General features: G+C 57.8%; 1 protein-coding gene across 4 annotated transcripts; it reads left to right on the top strand.

Annotated features, from left to right (window-relative positions):
• Positions 1 to 3,190: 3,190 nt before the first annotated feature.
• Positions 3,191 to 17,780, top strand: AP5Z1 (adaptor related protein complex 5 subunit zeta 1). 4 transcript variants are annotated; one of them, XM_017533773.2, is made up of 17 exons: positions 3,191 to 3,347; positions 7,473 to 7,610; positions 7,880 to 8,066; positions 9,881 to 10,025; positions 10,245 to 10,354; positions 10,781 to 10,949; positions 11,461 to 11,655; positions 11,962 to 11,999; positions 12,080 to 12,242; positions 13,108 to 13,286; positions 13,502 to 13,644; positions 14,008 to 14,148; positions 14,690 to 14,801; positions 15,595 to 15,692; positions 16,196 to 16,328; positions 16,410 to 16,624; positions 17,433 to 17,780. In XM_017533773.2, the coding sequence occupies exons 1-17, from the start codon at positions 3,307 to 3,309 to the stop codon at positions 17,632 to 17,634; spliced, it is 2,409 nt and encodes an 802-aa protein (XP_017389262.1). In that variant the 5' UTR covers positions 3,191 to 3,306; the 3' UTR covers positions 17,635 to 17,780. The 4 variants fall into 4 exon arrangements, with proteins under 4 accessions (XP_017389262.1, XP_017389261.1, XP_017389260.1 ...); XM_017533772.2 differs by lacking the exon at positions 17,433 to 17,780 and adding an exon at positions 16,884 to 17,251 and having other exon boundaries at positions 11,461 to 11,601; XM_017533771.2 differs by lacking the exon at positions 17,433 to 17,780 and adding an exon at positions 16,884 to 17,251.
• The last annotated feature ends 1,605 nt before the right edge of the window (positions 17,781 to 19,385 follow it).

The raw sequence follows: 19,385 nt of genomic DNA, 5'->3' as shown, positions 1-19,385 counted from the left end.
AAAAAAAAAAAAAAAAAAAAAAAAAAAAAAAAAAAAAAAAAATCAGCTCAATAGCAAGCATGAGAGAGAAGCGTAAGCTTCCTTCGGGGAGCTGTGTTGGGTAATTATTAATCGAATCTCTCCTTTTTAAGATGTTGTTGTATTTGTTTGTTTGTTTAGAGACAGGGTCTCGCTATGTTGCCCAGGTCAAGCAATTCTCCTTCCTCAACCTCCCAGTGTTTGGATTACACGTGTGAGCCACCGCACCTGGCCTTTTTTGCTTTTGGTTAGGACAACCACTTTTCACTAGTGAGACCTTAAAATAACACATTACACTAATGTAAACATTTTGTAAGAAACAAGTCAAATATTACCCCTGGTAAAATTGCTTGGGTTGTGCCTTTGTGGAGAGAGAGAGAGATTGAGATTCCTGGCACATAGTTCGATTTTAAATTTAAGTTAGCTGCTCTGTGAACCTGGTATATACACAACAAAGAGGGGTGCATCTCTGAGAACCCCAGAAGACATAATGATTGTGCACTGCAGCTCTATTATTGTCAGAAGCTGGAAACCAATCAACTATTCATGGAAGAACAAGAAAAGCTAAGTACTGTATGATTCCATTTGCATGAAGTGTAAAAAGAGGCGAAACTAATCTCTGGTTAGAAGCAAGACTAGGCTGGGCACGGTGGCTCATGCCTGTAATCCCAGCACTTTGGGAAGCCGAGGCGGGCAGATCACAAGGTCAAGAGATCGAGACCATCCTGACCAACATGGTGAAACCCTGTCTCTACTAAAAATACAAAAATTAGCCAGGCGTGGTGGCGTGCACCTATAGTCCCAGCTACTTGGGAGGCTGAGGCAGGAGAATCGCTTGAACCCAGGAGGCGGAGGTTACAGCAAGCTGAGACTGCACCATTGCACTCCAGCCTGGTGACAAAGCAAGACTCCGTTCCCTGCCTCCCCTACTCCCCCCCCAAAAAAAAAGACTAGCAGTTACTTCTGAGGGAGGGGAGTAGGTGTTGGGAGGGGGCCACAGAGGGACTTCTGCGGGGCTGGAAATGGTCTAGATCTTGATGGCAGGAGTATGTACACCACAGAAATTATCAAACACAAGGCCGGGCATGGTGGCTCACACCTGTAATCCAAGCACTTTGGAGGCCAAGGCGGGTGGATCACCTGAGGTCAGGAGTTCAAGACCAGCCTGACCAACATGGTGAAACCCCATCTTTAAAGAAAAAAAAAAGAAATTGTCAAACACAAAGCCCCCACCACCCCCCACACCACCAATGGAGCCAAGACTTAAGACATTTTCCAATTTACCACTGATTTCTAGAAATGTAAAAAACAAAATTCATTTCAGATTTGTGCACTTTGATGTGTATATGTTACCCTAGTAAACGTTAAACACTGGTAGGAGGCTTTTCAAAGATACTTGTCACCAGCTTTCCTTTACCAGTCTTCAATCTGCGGCTCTGGGGCCCCCACCGCACTCCGCATTTGGAAGCTTCTCTCATTCTGGTACAGTTGTGGTCCAGGGAAGGGAGGTTTGTCTGATGGATTTGCAGGCAGGTGGAAGAAAGTGGAGAAATCAAGGGTAACTTCACGTTTCTGGCTTGGGAACCAAGAGACTCCCATCTCTTCATCCTCCACACCAGGTGCCCTCAGACATCACTGGGCACCCAAGGGCATCTCACAGCCATGTTTGGAGCTCCTGCAGAAAGCCCTCCCTCCCTCCTCTTCCTCCTTCCTTCCATCAGGTGTCTTTTCGGAACTTACCCCTTCAACGCCTAACCTTGACACACCCTATCTACAGAACATTGATTCCCACTCCCGACCCTAATACCCAGAACCTTCAGCAGTGCCTAGTGCAGGTAGGACTCAATCATCACTTGTCCACTGAATGAATGACTCTCGGCACAAACTTCCCTGTCCTTTTCTGCTCCAGCACCAAATGAATGGCAGCACCCAGTGCCCAAGCCAGAAACATGAAGTTACCCTTGATTTCTCCACTTTCTTCCTCCTGCCTGCAAATCCATCAGTCAAACCTCCTTCCCCTGGACCACAACTGTACCAGCCTTCTCTCTCCCTCGGGAGCTTCCCCATCCATTCTCTCCCCTGTGGCCAGAGGTCAGTTTCTCCCTGGGGTGCATTTAAGCCTCAGGAAGCAGATCCCTGTCCTAAGCCCACCCCATCTCTACCCCTTGGTCTGGACACCCTTGGGCTCATCATGACGCTGATATGTTGCCCTGTGTCTCCCTGCCGTCTGCAGGGTGGCAAACATCCCCAGACCCCAGCATATCCTGGGCAACCAACACATCTATTAGAATCAACAGAAACTTCCCCTCTCTGAGCCTGTGGCCTCATCTGTAAAATAGAGATCGCTAATCCCAGTACTTCGGGAGGCCGAGGCGGACAGATCAAGAGGTGAACAGATCGAGACCATCCTGGACAACATGGTGAAACCTCACCTCTACTAAAAATACAAAAATTAGCCGGGCGTGGTAGCGCGCACCTGTATTCCCAGCTACTCGGGAGGCTGAGGCAAGAGATCGTTTGAACCCAGGAGGCAGAGGTTGCAGTGAGCCAATATTGCGCCACTGCACTCCAGCCTGGGCGACAGAGGGAAAACTCCATCTCAAAAAAAAAAAAAAAAAAAAAAAAAGAGAGATCGCGAGATCCCATGAATAAGGGATTGAATAAGGGATTTTTTTGTTTGTTTCAAGCAGCAGAAACAGCGCGGGATGGGTGCTCAATAAATGGGAGCTCAAAAAATCCCCAAAACTGTCCAGAGCTGCGGCAATTCCTTGCAAACTGCTGGATGCTGCTGGGCTCAGCCCACCAATGGCGGAGTTTGTGTCAGATTCTCAGGTCTTACTTAACGTAGAGACTCGAGCACGATAAAGCTTGTTTACGAAACAGAAAACAGAACTAGTGCAGTGGCACTTTGGGGCCAGCGACACCCTCTCCCAAGGCCCCAGGCGCCCAGGTTCCGCCGGAAGGGCTTCCGGGGTCGAAGGGCGCCGGGACCCCGAGTGCCGAGGTTCCGGGGTCGCTGCATTCCGCAGTCCCCAGGCGCCGACCGTCACCCTAGGCCAGAGCACCTATGCCCCGCCCCAAGCGCTCCACGCCAAAGCCCATTGGCCAGCAACCGGTCCGTTCGGCTACGTATACGTCACGTGACGCAACCGCGGAAGCCGGGTGCGCTCACATGATACGGTCCCGGAAGTCGGCCGGGTTGCTGGGCTACGGGCTGAGGGGCTGCTGGGGTGCTGCCCTTGGAGTCTCCGTGATTCATGCCCGCTTGGAGGCGGCGGCGGCGGCGCGATGTTCTCCGCAGGAGCGGAGAGTTTGCTCCACCAGGCCAGGTGCGGGGTAGCTGCAGCCCCGGCCCTCCTTCCCGCACTTCTCCCTAGGGGTTCCCGGGGGTGGGTCTCACAGGGCAGGGGACCGGGCGCCCGCCTTGCAGGAGCCCGACTGGACCCGTCCTGGAGACTTGGGGATCGGGGAAATGCAACATGACGGCCAGGCTTGGGGTGAGGAGGTCGGGGAGGGCCACGGTGGGTCCCCGGAAAAGGTGACACCTGAGCAGAGTCTTGGTGAGTGAAAGCAAGTGGGGCGGGGCCCAGGCGACAGTTTGGTCAAAGGCTTGGTGGTGAGAACCCCGCGTCTGGCAGGTAATCGGGCATCCAGGAGCTTTCGTTGCCTCACAGTTAAGGACACAAAGTCAGAGAGGTCGGAGGGCTGCTTAGGAGTAAGGCTGTGTGCCACGGAGCTGGACGCCATCCGAGGGCTTGGGGGAACCGTGGGAGCGTTTTATAGCTTAGAAAGGTCGCTCTTGCGCGGTTGTATTGGCTAGGCTAAGAAATCCCCCACCAGGCTGGTACCAGGCTGTCTCTGGACTCCCACTAACTGCCCCTTCCTCACCTCTAACCAGTTATGGGGGAAAACATAGGCCAGGACTGAAAAGACTCATAGTCCACCAAACAGGCAAAGCTTGATACTACATGCTTAAAAGAATAAAATGCAGCCAGAGCTACAGCCCCTTGGTAAATGCAAACAAACTTGGTGAGGCGGGAGGCTGAGACAGGAGAATTCCTTGAACCCAGGAACTGGAGGCTGCAGTGGGCCAAGATGGCGCCACTGCCCTCCAGCCTGGGCGACAGAGCGAGACTCTGTCTCAAAACAGACAAGCAAACCTGGATTCAGAGCTAGATCAATTGGTGGGAAAGATTCGGATGGATGAAGTTATGATTATAGTGAGTGAGGGCTTGAAGGCAAATTAAGTTCTAAAGTCCGAACAGGACAAAAATCTCTGATCAAAGTAACCCTTAAGATTCCACTCATAGCGAGGCGCGGTGACTCACGCCGGTAATCCTAGCACTTTGGGAGGCTGAGGTGGGTGGATCACCTGAGGTCAGGAGTTCAAGACCAGCCTGGCCATCATGGTGAAACCCCATCTTATTTAAAAAGAAAAAGAAAAAAGGAGATTCCACTCATTAGGAAAGTGCTTGGTGAATATGCAGTATCATCTCCCAGTAGCTCAACGCTGGCAACCTTCCGTTTAGTCCTGGAAAGATAAGTCATTTGAATTTAGGGACTGTATGAAAATGAAAAATGCTGGCATCTCACTCAGCATGCAATATATTCATCCCAAAGTCCTTACAAGGAAAAACACCGACTGAGAACTCCACTCCCAAGTCACATGCTACTCAAAGTCATAAACTTGTGACATGAAAGACAAAAGGAACAGCCCACACTAGTTATTTATTTATTTATTTATTTATTCATTTATATTTGAGAAAGTCTCCCTCTGTCACCCAGGCTGGAGTGCAGTGGCACAATCTCAGCTCACTGCAACCTACGCTTCCCAGGTTCAAGCAATTCTCTTGCCTCAGCCTCCCAAGTAGCTGGGATTACAGGTGCCTGCCACCACCCACAGCTAAGTTTTTGTATTTTTAGTAGGGATGGGGTTTTACCACATTGGCCAGGCTGGTCTGGAACTCCTGACCTCAGGTGATCTGCCCGCCTTGGCCTCTCAAAGTGCTGGGATTACAGGTGCAAGCCACTAAGCCCGGCCGAGCCCTCACTATTTAAATCCCTGTTTCTCTTCCTCCTTGGCTAGGGTGGGCAGGCATTTTTGAGGATAGAGTGTGGTTGAATTTCGCTCTGTAACATACATGAGTTCTACAGTTGCCCTCTGTTAAGGTTTAAAGAAGGTTAATAATGTATCAGGGCTTACTAGTTTTCATAATAAATTTAACCCTGTGATTTCTGGTGATGTTTTAAAATAAACAGCTATAGTTTGAGGGTTAAGGTTTGGAGTGGGCCAGGCACAGTGAGTGGCTCATGCCTGTAATCCCAGCACTTTGGGAGACTGAGTTAGGAGGATTGCTTGAGGCTAGGACTTCAAGTCCAGCCTAGGCAACATAGCAAGACCCATCTCTACAAAACAGAATTTTTTTTTAAACTTAGCCAAGTGTGGTGGCATGCACCCATAGTCCCAGCTACTTGGGAGCCTGAGGCAGGAGGCAGTATCATCCCACTTGAGCCAAGAAGATTGAGGCTGCAGTGAGCTATGATTGTGCCACTGCACTCCAGCTCAGGTCACATAGGGAAGCCCTGTCTCCAAAGAAAGCCAAAAAGATTTAGAGTGAACTTTAGTTTCTCTCTAAATATGTCAGAGATACGGGAAGCAAGGGTGGAAAAAGTTATCAAAGATAGCTCTGTAAGCTGAAGGATACATGGAGAAAGCAGGAAGCGAGTCAAGGATTGAGGCATGGAGGGATGCCCAGCAAGGTCAGGATTTCCAGGCGGTAGAGCCGCTGACCGGAAGCTCAGGAGCCGCTGACCGGAAGCTGAGGTGTGTTTCAGGCAGAGGGTCCGTGTGAAGGGGCAGGAGCAAGAGAAATAGGACATAGAGGCTGGAGAAGGAAGCCGGGGCAGGGGTCTTCCAGGCAGCATTAGGGTCTGTAGGGGTTTGGATTTGAAAGCTGAGGAACTATTGAAGGGTTTGGGTGAGCTGGCTTTTCAGAAGGAAGCTTGGGATTTGGAGAATATGCTGAAGGGAATTAAATCAGGATGAGGATTTCCACCTTTCTGGGAAAGATTCTCCATTGTATACATATATATATATATATATATATTTTTTTTTTTTTTTTTTTTTTTTTTTTTTTTTTTTTTTTTTTTNTTGAGATAGGTTCTCACGCTGTCGGCCAGGCTGGAGTGCAGTGGTGCAATCTCAGCTCACTGCAGCCTGATCTTCTAGCTCAAGCAGTTCTCCCACCCCAGCCTCTCAGGTAGCCAGGACTACACCATGCCTAGCGAATTTTTTTTTTAATTCTTTTGCAGAGAAGGGGTCTCACTGTGTTGCCCAGGCTGGTCTCAGACTTCTGGGCTCAAGTGATCCTCCCACCTCAGCCTCCCAAAGTGCTGGGATTACAGGTGACCTGTAGAGGGCACAGCCGCTTAGGGGACTTCTCAGGGAGCCCCCAGAGTCCCCTGACACAGCAGACCCTTTGCACATTATCGCCTCTTTCTTTTAGGCTGGAATAGAAACCTAAAAACAGGTTTCCATTTGGCCATGCTGGGTGCTTCCTGCCCTCAAACATCACACTCCAAAAAAGGAAAGAAAAAAAAAAAAAAACAGGTTTCCATTGGGAATTTATTCAGTATCTTACCTGTGGCTTACTAGAGAGAGTTTTAAATTAAGCCAGTTACCTATTCTAGTAAAAATTATAACAGGCTTACCTTACAATATGTCATAACACTTGTTCTTTATGAGATTTTATTCTCGTTCCCATAAGCGAAAGGCTCTCAAGAGTAGGAAATTTAGTCTAGAATAAGTTGCTTTTCAAAAGATGTCTTCAATCTTTTTACTCCTAAAAAGAACCGGTTTTAGTCCTTCTGCTCCTGGAATAACAAAATCTAAGTACCTGAGTCTCCGTGAGTGAGATTTGTCATAGTAAGTCACAGCAATGGATTGAGAAATCGTAGGATGAGAGGGGCCAGGTTGGCGAATCTGTGAATTTGTCTCAAGAGGTGTTGAGTGGTGGAACTGTGTTCCTCCCAGACACTGCTTCTCTCCTTTTTTTTTTTTTTTTTTTTTGGAGATGAAGTCTTGCTTTGTATCCAGGCTGGAGTGCTGTGGCTCAGTCTCGGCTCACTGTAACTTCCGCCTCCCAGGTTCAAGCGATTCCTCTGCCTTAGCCTCCTGAGGAGCTGGGACTACAGGCATGTGCCACCACACCCAGCTAATTTTTTGTATTTTTAGAAAGAGACGGGGTTTCACAGTGTTAGCCAGGTCTTATCTCTTGACCTCGTGATCCGCCCGCCTCGGCCTCTCAAAGTGCTGGGATTAGACATGTGAGCCACCGCGCCTGGCCTCGGCTTCTCTTTTCTAAAGAGGGATTTTTCCCCACTCCAAGAGTTATTCTTTTTTTGGTTCAGAGCAGTGAGTGCTTCTGGGTCCTGAAGTCCTCTTCACTGTTTAGGGAGATCCAGGAAGAGGAGCTGAAGAAGTTCTGTTCCCGGATCAGTAAATTACTGCAGACGGAGGACTTGGGGCCGGACACCGTCGACTCCCTGCAGAGGCTCTTCCTCATCATCTCAGCCACAAAGTACCACCGGAGGTGAGTGTGGCCATGGCTCAGGCCAGCTTCCAACGCAACAGCTCCAGGAGAACCCGCCACATGCCCAGAGCAGGTCAGCGCAGATGCTCCTTGGTTGGGGGTGGGGGAGTTGAGTCATTTGTCCACTGAAGCTGGTGCTGAAGGTCCATCCTCACATAAAACACTCTGTCCCCCTGCCCGAGGATGCCTGGCCAGGTCCTCTGGGGCACCAGATGCCCCTGCCACGGGCATGACATGTCACCGCCCGCTGTGGGCATCTGGCCTTGCAGGCTGGAGAAGATGTGCATAGACCTGCTGCAGGCTACCCTCAGCCTGCCTGCGTGCCCCGAGCAGCTCCAGGTGCTCTGCACCGCCATCCTGCGAGAGATGTCCCCCTGTGACAGCCTGAGCCTGGCCTGGGATCACACCCAGAACAGCCGGCAGCTGAGCCTGGTGGCCTCCGTGCTCTTGGCCCAGGTAACGTGGCAGTTACCACCCCAGTGGGCCATCCAGCCCCAGGGTTCCTTGGGTCTCAGGTGCACCCAGCAGGCCGGCCAGTGTCCTCTCACGTGCACCAATGTGCCATGTAGGCCTGGTAGACTTAGGTTCCTGTGCCAGTCACGGCCTCAGGTGTGCCAGACACTCAGCACCGAGATATGCCTAGAACAACCAGAGACCTGCCTCCTGTGTCCCCTGTTCCTGGGGAAGCCGTCATCCCGAGGCCCTGTTGACGACTCAGTGAGGTTGCGGAGCCAGGGCTGCTCTGGTGGCATTCCAAGACCCACGTAGGGTGGCATGGGTGACCTGGATAGAGCAGCAGGTTCAGTTCCCCGGGCCCCCTTCCAGGAGTTATCAGACATGGATTTGTGCTGTAAGAGGGGCACAGTAGAGGTGACGCAGTTTGATTTCTTAGGCACGGCCTTGAGGCAGCGCATCAGGGAAGGCCAGGCCTCCAGACCTTTTTTGGTTTTGGTGGTGGTGGTGGTTGTGGTGGTGGTGGTTTTTTTAGAAACAGTGTCTCACTCTGCTGCCCAGGCTGGAGTGCCATGGCGTGATCATAGGTCACTGCAGCCTTGACCTCCCTGGCTTAAGCAATCCTCCCTCCTCAGCCTCCTGAGTAGCTAGGATTACAGGCATGCGTCTCCACACCCAGCTAAGTTTTGTGTTTTTTGTAGGGACTTGGGGTCTCACTATGTTGCCCAGGCTGGTCTCGAACTCCTGAGCTCAGGCAATCCACCCTCCTCGGCCAGGAGTTTTTCCTAAGTCCATGTCCTCCCTCCCTCTGTGTCAGGAGCAGGCCTGGACACTCAGCATGGGGATCCGGGGGTTCACAGGCTGCCTTTGTGTAAGGGAAGCTGCTGCCTCTGCTCGTGGGTTGCCCAGGGGTGTGGAGTCTGCAGGAAGGGTACCACGGAGCCTGTGGTTGCTGTGTGGGTGAGAGCTCATGGGCACCGGCGTACCAGCCCTTGTGCTCCGTCATTGGGGTCATCCTCATGGTGCCCAGCTCCCTCACCTCACGGAGCCCCTGCAGGCCACCTCCAGGCCCCCAAGATGACCCCAGTAATGCTGTGGTGGCTCCTCACCTTTGCGACAAGATGGCTCTGGCTCTTCTTATTCATTTCCTGCCCTAGCCTGGAAGCAGCCCCTTTTCCTCAAGCAACTCTCATTTTTTTTGGTGGAAGATGATCTTGCAGAACTGCCACCAGGGGCCAGCGGTGTACCTCCCACCAGGCACGTGGCCTCCCGGCCACCCAGCGGTGTACCTCCCACCAGGCACATGGCCTCCTGGCCACCCAGCGGTGTACCTCCCACCAGGCACGTGGCCTCCCGGCCACCCAGCGCCCTCCTCCTGTCCCTGACCACCTGGCCCGTGTGCCGGGTACGCCTGGTGCTGCTCAGACGTTTCAACATCTGGCTGTGCAGAGTGAGGTGGGCGGTTTAAAGACGAGACTCCACACTGGAGGCCCCGCAGGATGGGGTGTCCTGTGGCTGCAGCCACGCCCATGGTGGCCACCACTGTGTTTTCAGCATTGAATTAGCCATGCCCCCCCAGGCCTCCTCCAGCCTCAGGGATGCAGCTCGCAGGGAAAGAGGCTGAAGGCGCAGCAGGCACCACCTTGCTGCCCTGGGTGGGCCTGGGCACGACGTACACCTTGCCACCCCTTGAGCCTGGGGTCTCAGGGACCGACACTTCTCAGGAGTGTCACACAGACTTCCGAAATGGGCGGAGCTGGTCTTTGGCAGGTGACATGGGCCAGTACCCCAGCGTTTGCCCCACGTTTGATTTGAAGGGTGACAGAAATGAGGAGGTCCGAGCCGTGGGCCAGGGCGTGCTGCGGGCCCTGGAGAGCCGGCAGCCAGAGGGGCCCAGCTTCAGACACCTCCTCCCTGTCATGGCCAAGGTCGTGGTCCTCAGCCCAGGCACCCTCCAGGAGGGTACGTGGGGCCCCTCCCTAGAGGCTGTTCGGGGTCTGCCCTCCCAGGTCCTTCCCTGTAAGGCCTGTGGTGGGTTGGGGGCATGGGGGGTGGGTGGGGGAACAGGGAGGCCGAAGGGCCTGGGACGCTGCCCGATTCTGTTTTCTGAGAAAAATTGGCCAGCATCCCGACATCCGTAGGACTTAACCTCCTCTCCCCATGCCACCCCGCCCACTGCAGACCAGACCACCCTGCTCAGCAAGCGGCTGGTTGACTGGCTGCGCTATGCCAGCCTCCAGCAAGGGTTCCCGCACTCTGGCAGCTTCTTCTCCACGCCCAGGGCCCGGCAGGTGAGGGCGGGGCTGTTCTGGGACCATGGGGAACAGAGTCACAGACAGTGCCTCCCCGGGAGCTCCTGTGCCCACTGTGGCCAGCCCTGCCCAGCAGGTCCCCATCCATATCTGCTGTCCTTGCACGGGGTCCAGGACAAGCCTGCCTCTGCTGTGAGGCTTGGGTCATACAGGGCCGCAGTCCCCCGACCTGTGTGGCTCTGGGGGTCTGTGTGTGGGTTCACTCCTGGGGCCTACAGGAGGATGTGGAACGCACGTCTGCCTGGGGGTCAGGTGGGGATGGTGTTTTGGCGTCACACAGGGCGGGCCGCTGCCCCGGCTCACGTTCAGGCAGCTTCCCCTCCACCCTCCTGAGGAGCTTGTGTTCATGTCAGCATTTTCCCGGCCTCAGCCTCTCCACCCACCCCCCGCCTGTCCCTCCTACAGCCGGGCCCCATCACCGAGGTGGACGGGGCGGTGGCCACAGACTTCTTCACAGTGCTGTCTACTGGCCACCGCTTCACGGAGGACCAGTGGCTGAACGTGCAGGGCTTCTCCATGCTGCGGGCGTGGCTGCTGCACAGCGGCCCTGAGGGCCCAGGTGCCCTGGACACAGGTGTGCTGGGGATGGGGCAGCGTCAGACGGGTGGGAGGTGGGCACACTGTGGGTCGGTCTCAGGGGACACAGGCAGAGGTCGGGGGACACAGGTGTGCCCAGAATGCAGCAGAGGTCAGGGCTGGGCAAAGAACACTCCTGGCCAGCGTGGTTGGGGTCCAGGGTCAGCACCGGGGGTCCTCTGTGGACGCCTCGTGACCATCACGCAATGTGCAAGAGAAGCAGAGTCGCCATTTAAGGCAGGCGCCCTTAAGACTGTTGGAGTGGGAGTGACACCAGTGCTCCTCCCAGCTGCTCTGTGGACTTGCTGGGGAAGAAGCCTCAGCTCCCCCTGAAGGGCGGCCGTGATAGGGAAGCTGCCAGGCGTGTGGACGTCCCAAGATGGCGACACCGCACACCCCTGGGAGGGGCCAGGGCCTGTGCTCCCTTCTTGCCCTTCCAAGCAGGGGCAGTGGGCATGTCCCAGCCCAGGAGCCACGTGGCAGCCTGCTGAGCATCCCTCCTCTCACAGATGACGGGTCAGAGCAGGAAGGCTCCATGCTGTCGGTGATCTCCGCCACCTCCTCTGCTGGCCGCCTGCTGCCGCCCCGGGAGCGGCTTCGGGAGGTGGCCTTCGAGTACTGCCAGCGCCTCATTGAGCAGAGTAACCGGCGTGAGTCCCCCACCCAGGCACAGGCCCCCCGGCTCCACCCACCTGCCATGCAAGGTGACCCAAGGCCCGCAGATTCTCCTCAAGCTGCTGCTTCAGAGGGTGGGCCCTGGGGAGCCAGTTTGGAGCAGGGGCGTTTTGTTTCTGGGGTCAGCCCCAAGTGCTCTTCAGGCTCCAACCCTAGCCCCCAGCCTGGCCCTGTCCCGCCTGGGCCCCTCAGCCTCAGTCCCACTCGAGTCCTCCTGGGGGCCTGTCTGCCCCTCTGTTCCCAGTCCTGCCTGGAACTTCCAGGCCACACGCCGCCCCTCATTGGGCTGCTCCGAGGCTGAGGCAGAGCCGGCTGACCTATTCCCATCCTTCCAGGAGCCCTGAGGAAGGGGGACTCTGACCTGCAGAAAGCTGTAAGTGGCTGCGGATGGGGAAACCGGGGGTGCGCGGGAGGCGATAACTCAGCCCGTCTGACGCGGCCCGTGTCCCACAGTGCCTGGTGGAGGCCGTGCTGGTGCTGGACGTGCTGTGCCGGCAGGACCCGTCCTTCCTGTACCGCAGCCTCTCCTGCCTGAAGGCCCTGCACGGGCGGCTGCAGGGGGACCCCGCCTCTGTGCGGGTGCTGCTGCCTCTCGCCCGCTTCTTCCTGAGCCATGGTGAGCCCAGAGGGGGTGGCGACAGCTCTCAGGGCTCTGCCCCTGCCTTTCATTTTAGGACAGGATTTCTTCTTCCCTTTTTTTTTAATTGAATAGAGACGGGTCTTCCTATGTTGGCCAGGCTGGTCTTAAACTCCTGGCCTCAAGCAGTCCTCCTGCCTTGGCCTCCCAAAGTGCTGGGATTAGGGCATGAGCCACTGCACCCAGCTCATATTTCTTTTTTTTGTTGTTCTTGTTTTTTAGACAGAGTCTCACTTTGTCGCCAGGCACCAGGCAGTAGTGCAGTGGCGCGATCTCGGCTCACTGCAACCTCCACCTCCCAGGTTCAAGCAGTTCTCCTGCCTCAGCCATCTGAGTAGCTGGGACTATAGGCAAGCGCCACCACGCCCAGCTAATTTTTGTATTTTTAGTAGAGACGGGTTTCACCACCATGTTGGCCGGGATGGTCTCAATCTCATGATCTCGTGATCCACCTGCCTCGGCTTCCCAAAGTGCTGGGATTACGGGAGTGAGTCACCGTGCCTGGCCGTCATGTTTCTTTTTTATGGATCCTAATTTACAAACTTTTGAATAGAAAAATAAACAGAAACTCTTTGCTGTGTCCCTAGCCCATGAAATTCAAAAGTCTAGGAACTAGCACCTTCCAGAAAATGTGCCGTGGTTTGTGTGACTCACGAGCTGGCCGTGTTGCTGGGAGAGGGAGACCGAGTCCCGGTGTAGGACATAGGACAGCCCTTGGTGTCCTGGAGAGCAGGCCTGAGACTCAGGGGCCCCAGCCAGCCACAGAGCAGCACTGCAGGACAAGGTCTAGGTCAGGACATGTGCGTCCAGCAGGCGTGCACCCTGACGGGCCCTGGTCTTGCAGGGGAGGTGGCTGCGGTGGACTCGGAAGCAGTCTGCCGGCACCTGTTCACCAGGATCCCGTCTGAGCAGTTCCACAGCCCCATGCTGGCCTTCGAGTTCATCCAGTTCTGCAGGGACAACCTCCACCTGTTTGCTGGGCACCTCAGTACCCTCAGATTGAGCTTCCCCAACCTCTTTAAGGCACATTTGGGCATCCCTGGGTGCCAGGTCGGGGGTTGGGCTCCTCCCCTCTTTCCAGCGGGGTTCAGGGCAAGTCCTGGCTGAGCATAGAGCCCTGTGGATCCTGGGCCTGGAATGTGGGGTGCAGCACGAGGTGAGGGCCCAGGGTGTCCGTGCAGCGTCACACCTGCCCCACAGCTCTGAGCTCTGTCCAAACCACTGTGCTGTGCCTACAGTTCCTGGCCTGGAACAGCCCACCCCTCACCTCTGAGTTCGTGGAGCTCCTCCCGGCCCTGGCGGACGCCGGCACGGCGCTGGAGATGCTGCACGCGCTGCTGGACCTGCCGTGCCTGACTGCGGCGCTGGACCTGCAGCTCAGGTGCGTCCCTCACCCTCTGCCAGCACCGCCTCACCCAGCCAGCTGGTCGTGCACATTGGGCCTCTCCTCACCGCTCCTGACCCCTACATTGGGGACCCTCCTCCCCACCCCAACACCCAGCCGGTCCTGCCCTACAAAGCCAAAGCCACCTTCAGGACAGGGCGAGTCTGTCACCCTTGGCCACCCGCCCTGGAGTTCCTCACCCATCTTCACGCCCAGGCCTGGAGCCTTCCCGTGCCCCCAAGCCCTTCCCAGCATCCAGGCGCTGTGATGTTACAGACACCTGCTGTGTGTCTCCCAGCAAGGGATGTGCCCGTGGCCTGTGCCAAATCCCAGCCCAGCCTTGGGCGTCTGTCCACGCAGGTCATCGCCAGCTCCATCCGAGAGGCCACTCTGGGACACCTCTCTCCGGGTCCCCAGCTGCCTGGAGGCCTTCCGGGACCCAAAGTTCCAGGGTCTTTTCCAATACCTGCTGCGCCCCAAGGCCAGTGGCACCATTGAGAGGTAGGAGCCCTCAGGCTGGGGAGCCTCCAGGATGGGGCTTGCTGCTGGACCCTGGGCTGAGGCTAGGGTGCTTTATGCCCCAGACAAGGCTGTGTTCCCACCCCAGGGAGCGGCTGTCATGACCGTCACAGAGGCCCTCCTGCAGCATGGTCTGCTGGGTGGGGGCCTAGGGCTCAGCTCTCTCTGCTGCCCGGATCAACCCTTAGAAACCTGGGGGTCGGCCCTGTGGGTGCTCCATTTTGCAGATGGAGAAACCGAGGCTGAGCCCAGGAAGCAGGAGGCCCAGGACTGGCCCACAGACCTCCTGCCCTTGGCCCACGCCAGCCTTTGCCTCAACGGCTCCACTGTCCCCGGTATGCCGACACCGGGGAGTCTCCCTGAACCCAGGAGAGCAGGTGGTCCTGAGAGGCGAGAAGCGAGGATGGGAGCGGGCACAGCCGCATGAGAGGGGGTAGTGATGACGTGGCCCCGATGCCTGGCCCTGGCCGGCAGTCACCAGGTAAGGGAGCAGGTGGCTCTCATGGCCACACTGTGTCCCCAGGTTGGCACCGCTCCACCAGCTGCTGCAGCCCATGGCCAGCTGCGCCCGCGTGGCCCAATGTGCTGAGGCCGTGCCCACACTGCTGCAGGTGTTCTTCTCAGCGGTGACCCAGGTGAGCCCGCTGCCTGGAGCCCCCCATTCCCACAACCAAGGGGCAAGCCAGAGCCAGCCAGCAGGGTCCCCCTGAGCTCTGCAGAAGGCTTATCCCACCACACCCGCCATCCACAGCCACATGCTACAGCCCTGGCAGGCCCCGTCCCCCGTGCTGGCAGGTCATATCCCCACTCCCGTCCCAGCAGGCCCTGTCTCCCCATCCCAGCAGGTCCCTTCCACCTCGTTCCGGCAGGCCCCGTCTCCCATCAGGGGGAAAGTGAGCAACCCTGGCACTGGCAGCACAGCTGGGGCAGAGCAGTTTGTCCCCCTGTGCCCTGATACTTTTAACATCTGCGTCCGAGGCCAAAATAAAGGCTCCCAAAGGCTGGTGGCTCCCCCTACCCACACCTGGTCGCTGGTTCCCACCTCTGGGAGCGCTACAAGTGAGACGCCAGCACAGGAGAGCCAAGAAGGGCAGGCTGGCAGGGGACTGGGGGCAGGGCTGGGCATCCCCTGGGCGCACCTTTGGCCAAGCAGGACATGCCCCCAGCCTTGCAGAGTAGGTGATGGCAGAGGAGCCATGGAGCAGAAGCGACACTTCTCCAAGGGCTCCTGGGCCTGCCCCAGGGCTTCCCTCCCAGTGCCCAGATGCTGCCAGCTCAGTCTGTGTATCCCTGGGTGTTGGAGAAGGCAGTGGACGAGAAGTTTCCAGCCTCTCAGCTGCTCCCAGCCCTCACCATGGGCTCACCCCCACCCCCACTTGGGCCTGCAGTGGGGGTGAAGCTGAGCCCGTCTCTGATCCTGACCCCCAGGTGGCTGATGGGGCTCTGACCAACCAGCTGGCACTGCTGCTCCTGGGCAGGAGCGACTCTCTCTACCCTGCACCAGGGTATGCGGCCTGTGTGTACAGGTGGGTCCCTCCTGCGCCCCCGCGGCATCCCTGGGCAGGCACCTCCTGGACCCCTCCCCTCTCCCTTCCCTTCAGCGGTTGCAGCTCCGCCCCAGCTGGGCCCTCTGCAGCCTCAGACCCTGCCACCCCCGCCTCTGGCCCCATGGCCAGTCCTGGGCGCTTCCTCTCTGTCCGTCCTTCCCTCCGCCGAACCTGTCATCTTCGGGGCTGGCTCAAGTCCCTCTTCCACAACCCGTCCCCCGGGTCCTTCTCTCCAAAGGCCCGTCCTGGTTCTACTCTCAGCTGGGGCCCCGAGGCCAGTGCAGGTCCCAGCTGTCTCCCCAGTGAGGTGAACAGTTCCTCTAGGGGTGGCAATCATCTGTTACGTCCCTATCTGAGGGTGCAGCCTGCACCTGCCACTGACACTTCCTGGCTTCCTCTGGGCCCTCGGCCTGGATGGGGTAGGGGGTGGGGACAGGGTCAGGGGTCTGCACAGAGCAAGCATGGACCCGGCTCTCGGGCAGGGTGCTGAGCTCCCAGTTCCTGGCCCTGTGTAAGCTGAAGCCCTCCCTGGTGGTGGAGCTGGCGAGAGACCTGCTGGAGTTCCTGGGCAGCGTGAATGGCCTCTGCAGCCGGGCGAGCCTTGTCACCAGCGTGGTAAGGCAGGCGCTGGCTTCCCTCCACCACTCCTGACCCAGGAGGCCTGGGTGGGGGCTGAGCCTGTGTCCCTGGGCCTAGGTGTGGGCCATCGGCGAGTACCTGTCAGTGACCTACGATCGGAGGTGCACCGTGGAGCAGATCAACAAGTTCTTTGAAGCCCTGGAGGCCCTGCTGTTCGAGGTCACCCAGTGCCGCCCCTCTGCCACCCTGCCCAGCTGTCCCCCACAGGTGGTCACTGTGCTGATGACAACGCTGACGAAGCTGGCCTCCCGGAGCCAAGACCTGATCCCCAGGTGCCTGGGTGGGGAGGCAGAGAAGCCTTCTGGCCTTCCTGGGGAAGGAAGAGCTGAGGCTTCTGAGGTCTTTCTGTCCGGGTGTCGTGAAATGGCCTCAGCAGCTCAGGTCCTGGGTGGGCGCAGCTGGCTGGGCTGGGGTGGGCCCTGCTGAGCTAAAGCCACCCTGGCTGGGTGCTCTGGAGCTTGGCCCCTCCACACAGACCCTGTGTCTGGGAGGGGAGTATCTGCAGCTCACGGCTGGGACCCTCTTCCCTAGGACCTCGCTGTTGCTGTCAAAGATGAGGAACCTGGCTCAGAGCCCGGACAGCAGCTCCACGCACAGTGAGGAGGGCATGGAAGCCATCCGCACCCGGGCCACGGAGCTGCTGACCCTGCTGAAGATGCCCAGTGTGGCCCAGTTCGTGTTCACGCCCAGCGTGGAGATGTGCAGCCCCCGCTATCACCGCGACGCCAACACAGCCCTGCCCCTGGCTCTGCGCACAGTCAGCCGGCTGGTGGAGAGGGAGGCTGGCCTCCTGCCAGGGTGAAGGGACAGGGACCAGGGATGCTGGCGCAGATTAAGAACCTGGGGCCACCAGCTTGCTGTTAGGGCCAAGCTGTCAGCTTTCGTGATGGAGAGGAACTCGGGTGTCGTGAAATGGCCTCAGCAGCTCAGGTCCTGGGTGGGTGCAGCTGGCTGGGCTGGGGTGGGCCCTGCTGAGCTAAAGCCACCCTGGCTGGGTGCTCTGGAGCTTGGCCCCTCCACGAAGACCCTGTCCCTGGGAGGGGAGTATCTGCAGCTCACGGCTGGGACCCTCTTCCCCAGGACCTCGCTGTTGCTGTCAAAGATGAGGAACCTGGCTCAGAGCCCGGCCAGCAGCACGGGAGGGCATGAGAGTCCTGGGAGAGAGGCAGGACCCAGGCTGGGCTTGGCGCCCTCAGAGACACTCACTCAGGGCTGGCCCCTGTTCATCCTCTGGGCTTTGTCTCCGAGCCCTTTGCTCCTCGGCCATGCTGAGCTGAGCTGAGGGGAGCTGTGGAGCGGCTCTGATGGGAGGCTGAGGCCTTGTGGCTGGGCTGGGTGGAGGCTGCTAGGTCTGTGTCCTAGTCTTTGTTCTTGGGCAGTTTAGCGGCAGGAAAAGCTGCAGTAAAAATAAATCTCCTTTAACAAGTGTCTCTATGAACAGTGCCCTGCACCCTGGGGAGAGGGCCAGGGATGGGAGCCCCTGCAGCTACTGCCAGTCCTGGGGGCTCTGCCAGGCCAGGCTGCTGCCAGCTGCTGCAGAAAACGGCATTTGTGCACAGTCCAGAAGGCAGTGGCGCGAGTTCCCGGGGTGGTCACTCTGTTGCGCGGTGCGCTTGGTCAGTGCCCCTTTTGAGGCTCATGAGAAAAGGGCCAGGGAGGGCTGCAGGTGCTGTGGCCTGTGCAGGCTGCAGCCACCGGCCATTCGGAGAGGAAGGTCCGGGGAGCCACCTGCACGAGGGCTATGCTCAGCGCACTGGCTACGCGCGAAGGGGAGCACCTGAGCGTGCGGCACCGACCCCGCCACCTTCGCGGGCCCTGCACTCCTCCTATCCGCCGGGCCATCGAGGCACAGCTTTGTCCGGCGTTCTGCCTGGCGCCTAGGACGAGCTCAACCACCAGGGGGCGCCATTGCCCCGCGAGCCTCTCGTCCCGCCCCCAGATCCACTCCCGGCTCTGGCCCCGCCCACCTCCCTGGGATCTCTACCCCGACCCCAGATTCCCCACGGCTTCGCGGCCAAAAACCACCGGCTGGAGACAGCCGGAGGATCCTGCCCCTAGCCCGGCTTCTGGACTACGGAGGGGGCGGGTGACGCAGGGGGCGGAGCAGGGGACGCCGTGCGGGCTCTGGAGCTCCCCAGACGCCCGGGCCGAACCCGCTGGGTCCTCACCGCCAGGTTCCAGCCCGGGAAGGGCTGGCCTGCCCCTCAGCCTGGGGTCGCGTTCTGAGCTCCAGAGCGGATGGTGTCCCCCGCGGCCGGGCGGGCTGGCCCCAGAATAGCCCGGGGCCGCTGAGCCGGGGCCGCAGGAAAGGCAGGCGCTTCCGTTGGCTGTGTTTGTGTTTCCACGTGGAAACAGCAGCGCACGTGTAGAACTGTGCACACCGAGGTGTGCGTGTGCACGTGCATGTATGTGCGCGGGTCTCGGGATCGCTTCCCCGTGCGCTGCACGACCCCGCCTGCAGCATGGGGTATGAGGGCGCTGCTGGGCCCATCCTGAAGTTCAGAGAGCGCGGGGCCGCCCCTAGCCTTAAAATGAGTCTCCCACAGAGTCCCGAGCTCCCCTCCTGCCCTGAGGCGGGGCTTCACTGACCTGAAGACGTCGGTGCTGTCCTGGCTCCCAGCTCTCAGGCATTGATGGGGCCACCACCCAGGCCACCTGATGCTACTCCCGCAGCCTGTGCAGCTGCGCCGGGCTTAGGACGGGGAGTGTGGCTTGGAGGGCTGTCCAGTTCATCTTCGTGACTCCGAGGGCAGGACCCCAGCCCAAGGAGAAGCGGCCTCCTGAGGGGATTCCAGGAGGCAGCTGGGAAAGGTGCAGAGCTCACCAGCTCTCAACTGCTTTTATGATAAACATAAAACTATTTTTAGAATAGTTTCAGATTTACAGAAAAGATGATGAACCTTAGAAACATTATACTAAGTGAGAGAATGCAAACCCTAGGTCACATGTTGCATGACTTCATATGTCAGAGGCGTTGGAACTAGAGCAACTCCATCTTGAATGGCGGCTGGGTAAAACGAGGCTGAGACCTAC

The sequence above is a fragment of the Cebus imitator genome, unplaced genomic scaffold (genome assembly GCF_001604975.1).
Source record: "Cebus imitator isolate Cc_AM_T3 unplaced genomic scaffold, Cebus_imitator-1.0 Scaffold82, whole genome shotgun sequence".
NCBI classification, from domain to species: Eukaryota; Metazoa; Chordata; class Mammalia; order Primates; family Cebidae; genus Cebus; species Cebus imitator.
The sequence above is the reverse complement of the archived record's forward strand: the minus strand, read 5'-3'. Positions and strand labels throughout refer to the sequence as shown.

Bases quoted from the DNA above. Each gene is read 5' to 3' on its own strand.
- AP5Z1 (XM_017533771.2), top strand. From the start codon at position 3,307: ATGTTCTCCGCAGGAGCGGAGAGTTTGCTCCACCAGGCCAG. The intron at 10,355-10,780 runs GTGAGGGCGGGG...TCCCTCCTACAG, and splicing joins CCACGCCCAGGGCCCGGCAG to CCGGGCCCCATCACCGAGGT. The intron at 16,329-16,409 runs GTAAGGCAGGCG...CCCTGGGCCTAG, and splicing joins CGAGCCTTGTCACCAGCGTG to GTGTGGGCCATCGGCGAGTA.